At 37.9% G+C, this 15771-nt stretch overlaps 1 protein-coding gene across 1 annotated transcript in view; it reads left to right on the top strand.

Annotated features, from left to right (window-relative positions):
- Positions 1-475: 475 nt before the first annotated feature.
- Positions 476-15771, top strand: part of LOC139961286 (uncharacterized) — a 52312-nt gene continuing 37016 nt past the window's right edge. The window contains exons 1-8 of the mRNA XM_071960400.1: positions 476-681; positions 5350-5435; positions 6380-6535; positions 7769-7885; positions 8200-8334; positions 9312-9422; positions 11540-11818; positions 13892-13924. Of these exons, the coding sequence (XP_071816501.1) occupies positions 665-681; positions 5350-5435; positions 6380-6535; positions 7769-7885; positions 8200-8334; positions 9312-9422; positions 11540-11818; positions 13892-13924 (934 nt within the window). The 5' untranslated portion in view covers positions 476-664. The remainder of the gene's footprint in view (positions 682-5349; positions 5436-6379; positions 6536-7768; positions 7886-8199; positions 8335-9311; positions 9423-11539; positions 11819-13891; positions 13925-15771) is intronic.

Below are 15771 nucleotides of genomic sequence, written 5' to 3'. Positions count from 1 at the left end.
ATAATCTGAAATTGTCTACAGCCAACCTTCTCGTATTATGTAGACCTTCATCGTTTGCTGATATAATTCACTTGGCATGAAGAGAATGTAGATGTACTGATCTTTGTTATGACAAATTTGCATAAAGCCAGTAACAAATATCAACGATAAGCATAGAGCCAGCTATTTTTATTATAGCAGAATTATCCTTACGGCTTCGTTTGAATATCAAGCTTGCTGCCAAAATTGTTTATGACACAATGTGTTCATGATGATTATATCATTACCAATTCAGTGAACGTTTTCAACAAATGAAATACTTATTGTTCTAGTTATTTTGTTGTGAGACACAGAACTCTGTTAAGGCCACAATCAGCTAACTTTAAACCTTTCGAAATGCATGGCTTTCTTTGAAGGTTAATTTGCAGATTTTTAGCAATACTCTACATACCATGTAATCTTAGTTTAACAACTATGACCACAATTGCCACCCGTCTGTCGCTTACATCATTGCGTAAGCTCATGCATATTCATGACTGAATACGACAGAACGTATAATTAAGTACAGTTTAATCGAAGTGCGAAGGCTTTCGTTAGAAGAGGTCATAATTAGTTTGTCAATTTCATGAACTAACCACGCGCATTCTTTCTCTACAATTTTGATAATACACCAGGGTGAGGAAACATGTTGGCTATACAAAGGTGAGTTTTTTCTTTAATATGTGACATATCACATTGTTTACAATAGACAAACAATATTGTCTTAAGTATAAACGTTAAGTCAGTATCCAGTATATATGGCAGAGCATTCTCTGTTAAAGATTATGTTACAAATTTGGCTTTGTTACAATAGCTTTCAACGTTTCATTGTGTATATGGTATGGTAGATGTGTATTCTATTTAACAGAAGAATAAAGGTAAAAACAAGGCTGCTTAATTGTTACTGATATTTGAGTGTATATGCTGGTAGCAACAATTGTTGACATCTGTTTACCAATTCTATGGGTGCCGACTTTAGGTAAAGTCGAATAACCTGCGTTATGTCATCATTCAATCTGTCATTCTCTCGGATATTATAGTTACCAATTTCTGACATCGTTTCTATGCTAATTACCTTCATAATAGAAGTAAATGATACATCTATCTAACTATTTTAAGAGCAAAATTTATGAGTATGTTTTTGATCATAAATTTACCATCTGCTCTATGTCTATGTAATGTCTATGTAACAGAACTTGGATATGGTCGTGTTAGTAATATGACTTTCCTTTCCTATACGAGTCATGTTTTATTGTAAAGGCATCTTAGAGTATGAAAAGAGAGGGTTTATAACTCTCATTACCATATATATATATATATACTTTCAAATGCTCATTGAAGCTGACTTCTCCACTATTGTAGAATCTCCCTCTATTCAAGGAAGCAAACCACAGAGTTACCTTAAGAGTTTGGGACAAAGTGTTCCTCTGTTCATTTCGTAACATAAATTCCAATATTTGAATGTTTTACAGCGAACTTTAATTAATGGCAGATTTAAAAAAAATTGGTTTTCAACGACGGAGCTCTTTTTATGCACAATTTTGTATAATCTTTCAATAAAAGTGCATTTTCACATTGCCAAAACCCCAAATTTATGAAACGGCCACTTTTGAGGGTGAGGTCCCCGTACTACGCCACCCATGTGTTTTGCAATGTTTTACAGACTTTTTGAGTAGTAGGATCATAGAGAGGAAATGGACATTTATAAACTTTTTCACTACAACACAGTAATCGAATCCTAATGTAGCGAACATATATAAATCCCTGCCCTCCCCAATATACTGTGGTTTATAACCAGTCTTATATAATTTTCTACTTTTATTGCTGTTGTTATTACTTTTAGGTTTTCTTAAGTTTGGTAACTTTATATTCCAGGTATAGGTTCTTTTGTACAGTGCTCTTGAGCATGTTTTGTTTCATGATAACAGCACTTTAATATATGGTATTTATTTGATTATATTTTATATTATTATACTATCTACCAATCCATACGTTATATAAGCTGCTAATTGGTGGAAAGATTTACAGTCACAGATGTAACTTCGGATGGGGGAGGGGCGTCTTAACTCAGTCCCGATCCAATACCAATTCGACCCCCGATCGGAACCAATATTAGCGAGTTTTTTTTCGGACGGGGGGGGGGGGGTAATGATTCGGACAACGCTTCAGGTGGACGCTCATTCTAAATGATTGTTACAAGCTAAACATTAGCTCAAATAAAAATATGAAAACGACAAGACTGTGCGCATGTCTACAAGCGACTATACTGTACGCATGTGTACAAGCGACTATACTGTGCGCATGTCTACAAACGACTATACTGTGCGCATGTCTACAAGCGACTGTACTGTGCGCATGTCTGCAAGCGACTATACTATACTATACACACACTTTAACTGTTTCAAATGACTGTATACTGGAATGTGTGCAGATCTGATTGTGTGGACAACGTTTATTTTTTTAATGAACCTCGTTTGAAATGTACAGTTTTGTTGTTCAGTTTATGATCAAGGGGTTCTTCGATGACTTTTTTTAAGCCATTGTATTAAATTGTTCGTTTTTTTTAGCAATGTACACACTCTTACAGATTATAAGTGGTTTACACACTTTGAAGCATCGTTATATATCAACGATGAGAGAGAGAATGGTCATAGCTAACATATATCAGGACAATATTCGTGCTCGCTTTATAGTTCAATAGACCTGCAACTATCGATATAGAACAACGAGAGACCTATTAGGTAACAACACAATAATAACCAGGACATTTTATTCGGCCGGACAAAGTATCCCAACTTCCATGTCCCCGTCCTCACAGTATAAAGAGTCCGGCCGGACGAAATATCCTAGTACATAAATGTTCTAGGACATATTGTCCGCATAGATATCATAAGATATTTGGTCTCCTTCAAAGAATCTTGTATATCTGACTTGTAAGAAGGATGTTATGTTAGCTATACTTTAATGTAGTATAATGTTCAGGACAGCTTGTTAGCACCCAAAATTATATAAATTAGTGATAATCTTATATTCCCTACTGACAATCAACAGTAGACCTATACTAAATGGGAGTTTGACCGCTATAACTATAGTGTCATTAGTTGTGGGCACTTAGTGCCGAGAGCAAAACGTTCGTAGGTATTTTTGCAGATGTTTTATTTTAATTGTTTGAGACACTACAGTAGGCCTTGCTGCCTATTTATGATTCTGCGACATGTTTTACTTTGTTCAACACTTACTTTTGGTGGAAAAAAGTTTAAACTTTCTTTCTGCACAGAAACATAATTTTCCAATGTGCAATTACGTAGCACAATGTATTTGCCTAAGTGCCTAACCTTTGTTCGTAGAAAGTATTGATGTTGCAGATCTGTACTATGGAGATCTGAACTGTGGATATGTACTGAATATCCCCAATGTGAATATAATAATAGCCACTTGTGTTAGTTATTTATATGAAGAGAGGGGATACACTTTACTTAAAAATGCCTCCCAGATCGCTGGCAATGGCACTTCCCAGGCCATGTTTAAAATTATGCTCAAAGGGGGGGGGGGGCGGTCGCCCCCTTCGCCCCCCCCCCCCTTGGCTACGCGCCTGCATGGAACTGTGGATATGTGTTGAATATCCCCAATGTGAATGTTAGTGAAATGATGGCCAGGAACAGGTTTGGGGACAAAAAATGAAAATCTTCAATGTGTATGTGATTAAATAATTTTACATGCAATTTCTTGGCACATGACAGCCCGCCTAATAGTACACACTGGTAGACAAACTCATTTCTAAGTATTGTAATATACTCTCATTGTGACTTGGGGAGGGGGTGGGGGTGTATGACTACTGCGTCTCGCGGTCTCATCCCACTAATTGCTCCCCATTCCATATATACGCCCATGCTTCTATGCATGCTGAATATGACCGTATCCCTAATCAAGTAAAGTCCAAAACATGACAATTCAATTTTTATCTCCATCAAATATTGGTAACTTTAATTAATTAATCAGAACATAAACCACCGGTAACTCCATTAGTAGATTACATGTTTCCATTTAATCAATAAATGTTAATGTCGCTTCTAAGAAACTTGAAATTTTTAAACTAACTTTTTAAGCTGTAAAAACGTATGATGTAATGAGATAAGTTCACTCATACATCAAATTGGTGTGAACCATGATATGACAACATATTCTTAACCAATTGGTGAAAGTGCACCTGTGCATGACCAAAAATACAAGTTGCTAGATAGTTTGCTGGGACTGTACTTACATTGAGCTGACAATGAGAAAAAAGGCTATGGATGAGCACCTATCATGTTTGTGTTGCCATCATTAGTTTGGGAAGATCCCCAATGTTACTGAGTCTCCACTTGCATAGTAGAAATTTATCAAATATCCCTGCATCACACCAATGGCACATGTAGCAATAACATTGAACACTTTTTCAAATAACCTTAAGGCCAAAAAACATAAACATTGGCAAACCTGATATGACAAGATTGAATGATTCAAGTTACTTAGCCATAATATACTTTCAAAATAACTTCATAAACAACTTAATATACTTTTAAACGATGATTTGAACTTTAGCCTCTAAGCTTTTTAAGTTACGCATACCTTTTGTAGAATGCTGTATTTTAATCATGAACATACTGAGAGTACTTTTTCAAATGACGCCCAAAGAAAAACATTGTCAACTTGATGTAGATTAGATCAGATCAGATGATTCAAGTTCAGTCATAAATTTGAATTTTGCTTTTTAAGCAACTTAAAATACTTTTAAAAACGATGATTTGTACTTTTGCTTCTAAGCTTTTTAAGCTATGCATATACCTTCAGTAGAATGCTGTATTTTCAGTATTAACATAATTAACATAATTAAACGGAAAACAATTATTTTCTTTATTCTTCATAGCGTAAATATGTTCATCGCATAAAGTACTGTAATGATGGTTGTATATGAAATGAAAGTATTGTTTGCCCAAAAGCACCAGAAAACACGAATTTAAGATTTAATGTAAAATATGTTAAACTTCCGCAAATGGTATATCTGTCTTTTGAATCAGTGCAATAATTAAGTTAATTTTGTAAGACGATTCCTGTTTGATCGTCCGCGTATGTTATTAGCACGGCACTGATTATATAAGAAAGTCGAATCTTTGTTATTGTCAACGTTGTTTACTTATTTGAAGTAAGATGGTGATTAGACGGAGAATTATAAAACAAATATAATAACACTGCAGAGTCTGTTAAAAGAAGACTCTGAAGTTAATTAAGTCGGTTACGATAAAAAAAAATACTCGATCGTATCGTAATTATACGTCTTTTTTGATCAAACAGTTACCTCGAAAAGGCGATTATTTGCTGGAGTAATCTCATGAGAATCACAATTATTCTGCTGTGCCTTTTGAAGTCTGTTATTCAAGGTGAGTCACACATTTGCTAGTTATTCAGCTACTGCAAATGAAAAACAAGTGAGTAGTCCATGGAAATGAAGATGTCATGCCAAAATTTGGGTGACATGTGATCCAAATATAACTCATAATTGGATATGGTATCACGATATCCTTCTTAATACCCATACAATTACAAAACGATGTACTTCCATGGTTCACGTTTGCTATGGTAACCTATATGGATCACCAGTTGGCTGCAACAGTCAACTGACGACAGTGCCTCATCTGCGATGTGCAATACACGCCTCACAGGGATGAGATACAGAGAGAAGCGACCTTATACGGTACCGTACACAAGCATGCACGAGTATGAGTACAAGAACAACTTGAGATGTAATAAATATATAAGAAACTTTGGGAAGTCTGGGTGCAATGCAGAACTTCATCATAAGTTCACCACATACAGAACAATGATATAGTGATATCAGCAACGTATAAGTTTAAACCGAGTCAAGTTGAAATGTCTCGCTGTTTTCAGTTTCGATCAGGCGCGTAGTAGCCAAGGGGGTGGGGGGCGAATTGGGCAACCGCCCCGCCCCCCCCCCTTGTGCATATTTTTTGTATTTTCGTTTATTTTCGATATTGCTAGTAATTTCAAAATAAAAAATGCTTAGATGCAACTAAAAAGGCCTGGAAAGTGCCATTTCCAGCGATCTGGGAGACATTTTCGGCCAAATTGTTCTTGTATGCTTCGCGCCAACACATGGTGACGCCACGCTTAGATCGTTTGCTACAACTGCTATACAGTTTTCGCCCCTCCCTTGGCAAATTCCTCGCTACGCCCCTGGTTTCGACCTTTTGATATGATAAGTTTCAAGTTCAATGCGCAGTAATCACAATTGTCGATATTATTGTTAATCCAGAGTCGTGATGATATCCCGTAACCCCCTCCCCCTTTTTTTTTTCCTTTTTAGGGAAATGGAGTTGCATCGATACGGATACTAATGAGTATTATGGAACCCATAACTACGCTCTTCCTGAGGGCAATGGTGCATCGGGATTCGCCTACACGTGCCTGATGTGGCAGGATGTTCCTCAGGAAATGTATCCTGTTAACTACAACAGGCAGAGTAGGCCTTTATACCCATTTATACATGATCGACGTTATCATTGATATCAATTTATTGTCTAACTCATGGCAATCCTTCAGAAATAACTGCGATCACATAGAATATGAGAAGCTATTCACACATTGTATATGTATTTAGCTAAAGATCTATCTATAAACAGTGGCGGAGTGTGGCAGTATATATCGTCTCACCTGTCACTGTAATCTGGTACATATATTTTCCTAATCTCCTTAGGACAGCTTATCCTGAATTTTCAGTATATTTGATCTCCCGTACATTTAACAGTATAGGCCTGCTGGTATGTATAGTATCTCCCCATACAAAGTTTCCTAAGTATGCTTAAACGAAGGGGGACATCACTCAACAGTCTCATATCCTGGGACAAAGTGTCTCCCGAAAAATAGGGGGCGTAACAGCCGATGGCGAACCCGCTACACTGGTACCTTATGTCCCTGTTACAAGTGAAACAAGCATGTAAAGGACTAAATCGCATCGGTGTAATTATTATAAATGTGATGAACTTTGGCATCCATACGATTATAATAGGACATTCCGTGCGACAACTCAATATGGAAAAAAAAGACGAAAAGTATCCATGACGGTTTATTTGAAATCAGAAAGAGAAGGTAGAATTAGTCCTTCAGATTAGTGGCTGGTGGGAAGCTGAAGTGATCATGGGAGAACGGTTATTTCAGATAAGGCTTCGCAGCAGACGAACCCTCCATATAGTGGCATTGGTGGTAAGTGGCAAATGCTTCTCCAGCACTATATAGGTTACTTATAGGTGTTTTCTAATGAGGTTCCCAGGGAGAAGCCTGGTAGATCAAGCGATTTCATATATTCCCTATGTTCTCTCGAGTTTAAATCACAAAATACATGTGAGAGAGCAAAATTCAATTTCTATGGAATTTGTTTCAAATCCCCGGAAGTTGTTGTATTTTGAGATATTTCTTGGTCTCTCGTAGGATCTTATTTTTTTTTGGGGGGGGGGGGTATGCACCTTATGTTCGCCTCTCTATAAATCACGTATTTACAGTCCTCGTGGAATATTCGTCAATTACTGGTTTATTGCAAATCGTTCAGAATCTTTATAGTACGGGGATCTAGGCTACTTTTGATTTATAGTTGCAGATTGATAGCCATAAATTTTAAACAATTTTGAACATCTGCAGACACACACAATATAGGTCATTACTGTTAACCTGGTATATGAACATTCTTTTTTCTTGAAAGATCTGTCAGAAAACTATTGCAGAATATTGCAGCAAGATGACAAAGGCGCCAAATGTTTCTACACGAGCAAACGTAATGAGACTGTGTTAGGCTTCTGTAGAATTCCCCCATGCAAAGGTTAGTAAAAACCATTGGATGTGTTTGCACAGGTCGACAACGACGTTTTGCTTTTCGTGTTATATGCCTGGTACCCAATATATGTACATCACATCTATGAACGCAACAACAAGGATGACCCGTTCTTGTTTCGACTGCGATTTTGTAAGAAGGTCGTAATGTAATGTTTGCTTCACTTATAACTAGTTTTATTGGATGAGTTATGAAAATACACCATATCCTGCTCGATATGCAAATTATTGGCGTATTCTGATTGGACTTTTTGGAAAATAAGTTCAATCCAGCTGATGTTTGTTTTCATGTTACGCTTTTAGCACACAGTGGATGTGTCGAGGGGAATGGAACAACTTACAGAGACAATGCACGGTACACACTTTCCGGACATCTCTGCCTGGACTGGACAAACAACTACAGTCTTCCAATCAATCCTGATTTATATCCTACTAACGGTAAGCAAGGTGTTTTAATATTGATAAGCAAGGTGTTTAATATTGATAAGCAAGGTGTTTAATATTGATAAGCAAGGACATTCATTATCATGTTCTTCCTTCTGTTTTCAAAATAATCTTCTGTAACACTATATGAATAAGTGTTTGAAATTAAACGGGGACATCATCGGCTCTCCAGAAATGGAGATGGAACGTAAAAACTGCCAAATTTGTGCCTAAACAAAATGTTGCGCGAAGCCTTCGTCAATGCCCGGATGATGAATTTTAAAGTGGAGTGATGCCTGAAGGGCATTGGTCGCATTACCTCATGAATTTATGACGTCATATGTGAGAGGTCAACATTTAAATCTCGAAACCTTGCAACAAATAGTCATCAAGTTAAACGGAGTTGAAAGTTTCAAAAAAGAGGTCACCCTGTTAAATTGCTCCTGAATGATAATTCTCACGTACTTGAATCTTGGTGTGTTACAGTGGCGTAGGAAGGTACTTTTGAGTGGGGGGGGGGCTGAAGACTGATGGCCGGCCTGGGGGAGGGGTCTATTGGATTTTTTTGCATTTCCAGGTGGCCTCAGATGCAATTTGGTGCAATATAGCACACTTCAACCCACCCACTCCATTTTGTATATAATTTTGCATTTTCACCTGGCCTTAGATGCAATTTGGTGCTCCAAATGAGATTTTTTTCTCATTTGGAAATGAAAAAGGGGTTTTCTGACTTGCGAAGCGGGGGGGGGGGGCGGAATGATACTTCCGCCCCTCCATATTTTTCACTAGGGGGATGGCGCCCCCCCCCCCCAGCCCCCCCCCCCCGGTTCCTACGCCCTTGTGTGTATATATCACGATTTGCCTCCGTGATGATATATATTAACCACCAATTTGAGATTACAACTCCATGGATTGCTTTTACTTGGTTTGTATATTATTTTTCAACCACACACTCAGAACTAACGTAAATTTTTATTTCCTAATTCATGTAGATTTGAGACAAAACTACTGTCGAAATCCCGACGACTCCACGTTTCCATGGTGTTATTATATTCATCGAATAACCGGTGATGTATTACAGGACTATTGCAGAATCGACCAATGTAAGGGTTACTTTCGTTCTTTCTTTTCAGAAAAATAAACAAGACCAATGAACTATTTCCAATCATGACTTCGCAGTGATTAAAGAATTGTTCTTGAAAGAGATGAGGCCTGTTAAGTGGCTTTAATGGATTCAAGTTAATTTAGTGGAAATGGAATTTGATTGCTTATTGGTCGGCCAATTTGAGAGAGAACAGCAGGAGAAAGAGAGCAATGTGCACGGGTGCGAAAATGATCATTTCCAAGAGTTTATATCAAATTTATCATAAAGAGTTCTTCATATACTTTCATGCTTTATATATAACCAGAGCGTATGCATAAACTACATCACAGAAAGTTGCCGGAATGTCCCTACGTGGTATGCCAATATGGCCCAACTTAGCTTTATCTTCCAACTATTACAATATACACAATTTTGTTACAGCTAAGTTGAGCTAATTGCAAAGAATAAACAAATGATGGTATGCCCAAGGCTATTTCAAGCATCCTGACCATTTTCTTTCAAATAAAGACTTGGATTCTCTAATCTTTCGTTTAAGCCTAATTTGACCTACCAAGTTATTAGCGATGTTTGTAACCCTTGTTTCATGCTGTTATGAACCTACGACGCCTGCGTATTTTTCAAGCTTCATTGCGTTCGGTGGTTGATCATTTTGTGGAAGTACTTATATGATCATAACATATAAAAGTAAGAGGGGAAAAAAAGCTGTTTGGATGTCATATTACAATGGATGTCAAATAGCAAAGCGACTGGATGTGATAATTCAGAAACTTATGTAAACTGTGTTGAACTGACCTACATAATTATGTCTACAAAAAAAAAAATATGCATAAATTCTGCATGTATTATTCATACGTTGTGTTATATAGCCACCTCCCTAAAGATTAAACAACATTATGTTTGTTATAACCGCAGTTTCTTTCTTTGTAACATTCACAATATATCTTTCAGTTATTAGCACCACCTCGAATTAACGAATGACAGCCTTCATTTAATTAAAGGTTATATGAGTTCAACCTGAGGTCTAACTTTAAAATATATTCTCTACATGTTGGAATGTATGTATAAGTCGATTAGAAGATGTGGAGACCAAATGGACTAAGTGTTACCCTAAATATCGAATTAATTTGTAATAGTTTGCGTGAATATTTAGGTTAATTGATTTAATTTTTAATTTGTATTATTGTCATCTTTAATGAGGGTAGTCCTGCTCAGTGCAGAAGCACTGCTTTCCAGAGGAGCCCTCAATGAGGGATTTCATAATGGGGGAATAAGCAACATTTTTATTCTACTTAAATATGTAATTAAATCTATTAAAAAAAATTTAATACATTTAAAGGTACCATTTAATTGTTTGACATTTAAAATTTCAATCCATGTTTTCTTTTTAATTTGATTTGGGTAACTTATTGATGATATTCGATACTAAATCCCCGTAATATTTTAGGTCATTTGGATCAAATAATGAAGAAGAAGAAGAAGCGATTTGTTTCGAAGTTGTTCTGTTTTTTTTTTTTGAGAGAGAGAGAGAGAGATTAGTGCTAATGCACAAGAATGTGCATGTATGAGTCAAAGTCTTGAAAACTGAACCAAATTCGTTCATTACTTGTCCACTATCCTTCGATCGTTTGTTTTAACATATAAGAGCGTTTTGAGTACTGGTAAAACGCATATATACACAGCTAGCTATTCTAAGACACTTTTATTGTTTAGAGATTTCGGAAATACTAACAAATATCTCTATCAACAAATGTTGCATTGCATGTATATGCTTATTGTATGTTTTGTTATTATGTGTTATTATATGTTTATTTCATGTTCATCATAGTTATCGTCACTCATCATAAACAAACACCATAAATAACCGTAGTCAAACAAATTAGCTTCCAATGCAATCGCACCAAATGAATCGACATTGTCCATCTCCTAATTTATTGAAGATTTTACATCTTTGTGTTACTTTTCGTGGTCTTGTCACTGTTTGTTCTTTTCCTTAACTCCTTTAAGTTCTTTTTAAGTCATCACCTTCGTTCTGTATACTATCGTGGAAGCTGGTTACCTTGGCAACGGTCTATGTAAAGTGAAATAAGGTTCGTTTTTCATTATCTTTCGATATAGGTAAGACCGATGCTCTAATGTCTTTTCGACGACTTGAGGAAGTGTACATTCCCGGTCATAACACCCGGTATATAGAAGGCTATGAGATAACTGCCGAAGACTGTGCTCAACAATGCCTTGCACAGACAGCTTTCGTCTGTAGAGGATTCGAGTATAGAGAAGTGTGGCCGTTCACTGATCGACTCTGCATCTTAACATCAGAGAATATCTACTCTCTTGATCTTTCAAACAATTTACCCTCCGGAATTTCCATCGATCTGTTTACAAGGATCGACACAAGTAAGTTGTTTCAAACACACACTACCGTATTGAATTCTTACAGTAAAGAGATAAAAAATAATAACAAAAGGGCAATCCATGGAGTTGCATATCTCCCCTACAGCAAAACTACACTAAAAATATACATTTGATCTATGACCTCGGTTACCATGACAACAACATGTGTTGATAGCACTTGACATTCTCGTTATATCTGTTAAGGTTCCATGTTAATTCAATGTTTTTCTATGGGGTTAATTAAAATTGACCGATTTACACTTAATTTGACCTCTGACTTTTTGTTCCGGGGATCTGCGAGACACAAGTTCCCACAGTGGTTCACCTACGCAAATGTCTGACGAAAATCGGCGTAGCCATTTAGGAGGAGTTTCTGACACAAAATTGCTGTAAAAATGTAATTTTGACCATTAACCAAGTGACCTTTGACCTCGGTTCCCATGGCAACCACATATTTCGGTAGTACTTGACATTTACATTATACCTGTGACGGTTCATGTCACTGCAGTGTTCCCCTTGGAGTTATAGCAAAGCAGAAAAATGGAGTTTTGGACATACTCACACACGTTTTAACCCCTCCCTCAGTCATGGACTTCCGGTCACCTGGGGGAACACACCATGGGTGACCCCCGAGAGTAGATACTTAGGAAAATTAACCTTTATCATGACAACTGTTGCTATGGCAACTAAGATAGCTGTATATGGCCCAACTGGCAAAGGAAGTACAATATCTCATCCTCCCAATTGGAGTAATGAGATGATAATATCAAATGGAGAGCCATATTTATAGGGATTGCCATACGAATTTAATACATTAAAGACATCCTTAGTCAAAATATGTTGATCTAAGGATGTAAACGTTGTGTTGTATATACGATGAAGACTATGTTACCTACTGGAGTACAGAAGATACCAGTCAAAAAGGCCGACTAGTATCTAGAACAAGGAAATAGCTGTTATGTCCTCGATTCGGGCTAACACTATTTGGGTGCTTTCTCTAGCTTCTCTATTCGAGCTATTTGTCAGTTTTCTCTTCAGAGTTACGGTGTAAAATCATGTCTGGATCAGTATCGAAAACCTTTTGGCGTTCCATACTCTCACTCGTCAATTTTACGTTCCCGGAACAATTTGCTGTAGACAACTTCATTACATACTTCATCATTTAAAGTTTAACCTAATATAAGCAGGGAGTTGTTATGGAACAATCCCCTGATATAAACAAGGAATGGTAAGCTAAAGTACTAATTCGATTTGGGGTAAATGTTTAGTCATCCCATCACGATCATACTTAATTTGGCGGAGTTACGTTATAACACAGAGCACGCTGATAATTTCATTAGTAATTAAACACACTTTACAAGAGGATTCGGAACCGACCGAAGTTTTACAGATTGCTTTCAAGAGCGTATTACAAGCATCGTTGTTTATAATTGACAGAAAATACATGTTTCCAGATAAAAGTAATATAATAGTCCAGACAATAGTAAAGCATTATCTTTATATAGCTTTCGAGTGTAAAGCATCTTCAATTCTCCTGTGCTCTTACGTGGGAGAAAATCACATTGTATAAGAACTTTATGTTCATATCTCTATAATGAGTCAATCGTGGGACAAACCAACTATCATCAACAAACTTAATTATGATCTTATGTGAAGGCCGCGACGTCACGCCCTGGTTTTAATGTGTAATATCTTGGATATTTTAATAAGAGTATCTTATGCTGTTATCATTTGTTCAACGTGTGAGCTTTTAGAGTTACATTATAATGTTATTAGTATAGCTGCCAGTATTGATATTAAAAATGAGCCCAAACTTGGGCTGAAGGCTTTCATTCACATTAAGAATGCAACCTCACATTTTTCTATTCCTTTCGATCATGCCCTCTTTCTGTTAGTTTGACTGAACTCTCTGGTGGTTTTTATCCAGTTTTTATCCTTATGGACTAGAAAACTGCAAAAGGCCTGTAAACGTACAGTCACTATGTTAAATGAGTTTGTTATGTTGTTGAAGATTTGTTCAATTATGCATACACACAACAGGCGGGGTTACAACGATGTGCTTTATTTCTTTTACAGTATGCGATGCCTTTGTCGAACATAATCTCCCAGGTAAGTAAACAGTCCTGGCATTGGTGTCAAGTTCAGTTGAAAAAGTAGGCCCACTCTCTGATTGAGTTGCTATTTGCGTGTGTGTATGTTTTCAAACCTGCGCGAGGCATTCTCATTTGTATCCGTTTACACAAAGAAAAATGCCACAACTTATGAAAATTAGAGGCTACATAAAATTCAACATTTGTTTCCAATAAAACTATCTGTATCATGTAACGAAAGTTATTTATACATGGCCATGATGATGTTGAATTTCACCATTCCGGTACTAGGCCAACCAGGTATAATCCTATCAACGGGGGGGGGGGGGGGCAGAATCCAGACCCCCGATACATCCCGATATAATGAGAGCTCGCTTAAATTACCCCAAGGCAGCACACCTGTCTGTATAACAGGCTTCGTTAACATCTGGCCACAGGTTACTACCTATTACAGGTGCGTATCCAGGGGGGGGGCGTTGGGGGCGCGCGCCCCCCGGGTAAGAAAAAGAGGAGAGAAAAAAAGAGAAGAAAAAAGAAAAAAGAGGGGGAAAAAAGAGGAGAAGGAGGAGAGGAAGGAAGGGAAAAGAAAAAGAAGAAAGAGAGAAAAGGGAGAAAAGGAGGGAGATAAGAAAAACGCCAAGACACCGGGAAGAGAAAGAGGAACAGTGACATTATTACAGCGCTGATCCCTATTATATACACAGGGTAGCTAGTGACGGATCAAGGATTTCGGAAGGGGCGTGTGCCTCACCCTACCCCTTACACCGACAACTCAATTTTTGACGTTTCCATTTTCCCTCTCTCACTCGTGATCAATATACTATATATGATCTACAATAACGCGTGTGTGTGTATATATGCCTTAAACAATTGTAGAATTGTTATGAAACCAACTGTGGCTGGTCTCGAACTCGACCGTGTCGTCGGGGAACATTACGCATTTCGGGAAGGGGGCGACCGCCCCCCCCCCTTCAGCATATTTTTTTTTTATGATATTGCTAGTAATTTCAAAATTGAAAGTGCTCAGATGCAACTTACAAGGCATGGGAAGTGTCATTTCCAGCGATCTGGGAGGAATTTCCGGCAAAATTTGCTTTTACGCTTCGCGCCAACAAATGGTCCTGGGTAGTGCCATTTCCAGCGACCTGGGAGGGATTTTCGGCCAAACTTTTCTTGTACGCTTCGCGCCAACTTATGGTGACGCAACACTTAGATACTTTGCCTACAGGCATCACCTCTCCCTTGGCAAATTCCTCGCTACGCGCCCGGTGTTCGAATTTGCAAAGCAAACAGCAGATATCACATCATATCAGTGAGCATGAAAATGGCGTTCCAGGATGAACAGCCTCAAAACTGTCCGACTTGCCCGAAAAAATAACCAAAAATTTTCAACATGTTGATGTCAATATCATATAAGCAAGCAGCGGTTGTTAGCCTACATTGCATGCCATCGTGTACCGTACGGTCCGTGGGGATGATAATGTAAACAACGAAATGTCTTATGCAGATGGAGAAAAAGCATGGAGGTCCAATTATGTCAAAACTATATTTTACATTACAAGGGCGTAGGAACCGGGGGGCTGGGTGGGGGCGTCAGCCCCCCAGTGAAAAGTGTGGTGGGGCGGAAGTATCATTCCTCCCCCCGCTTCGCAAGTCAGAAAACCCCTTTTTTCATTTCCAAATGAGAAAAAAAATCTCATGTGGACCACCAAATTGCATCTGAGGCCACCTGAAAATGCAAAAAGTTTCCAAAGGGGAGGGGACACCCCCTCCCCTTAGACCCCTCCCCCAGGCCGGCCATCAGTCTTCAGCCCCCCCCCCCCGCCCCACTCAAAAGTACCTTCCTACGCCGCTGTTACATTAGTC

The sequence above is a fragment of the Apostichopus japonicus genome, chromosome 20 (assembly GCF_037975245.1).
Source record: "Apostichopus japonicus isolate 1M-3 chromosome 20, ASM3797524v1, whole genome shotgun sequence".
Taxonomy (NCBI): Eukaryota; Metazoa; Echinodermata; class Holothuroidea; order Aspidochirotida; family Stichopodidae; genus Apostichopus; species Apostichopus japonicus.
Note: the sequence above shows the minus strand (reverse complement) of the source record. Positions and strands in the feature narration are given on the sequence as shown.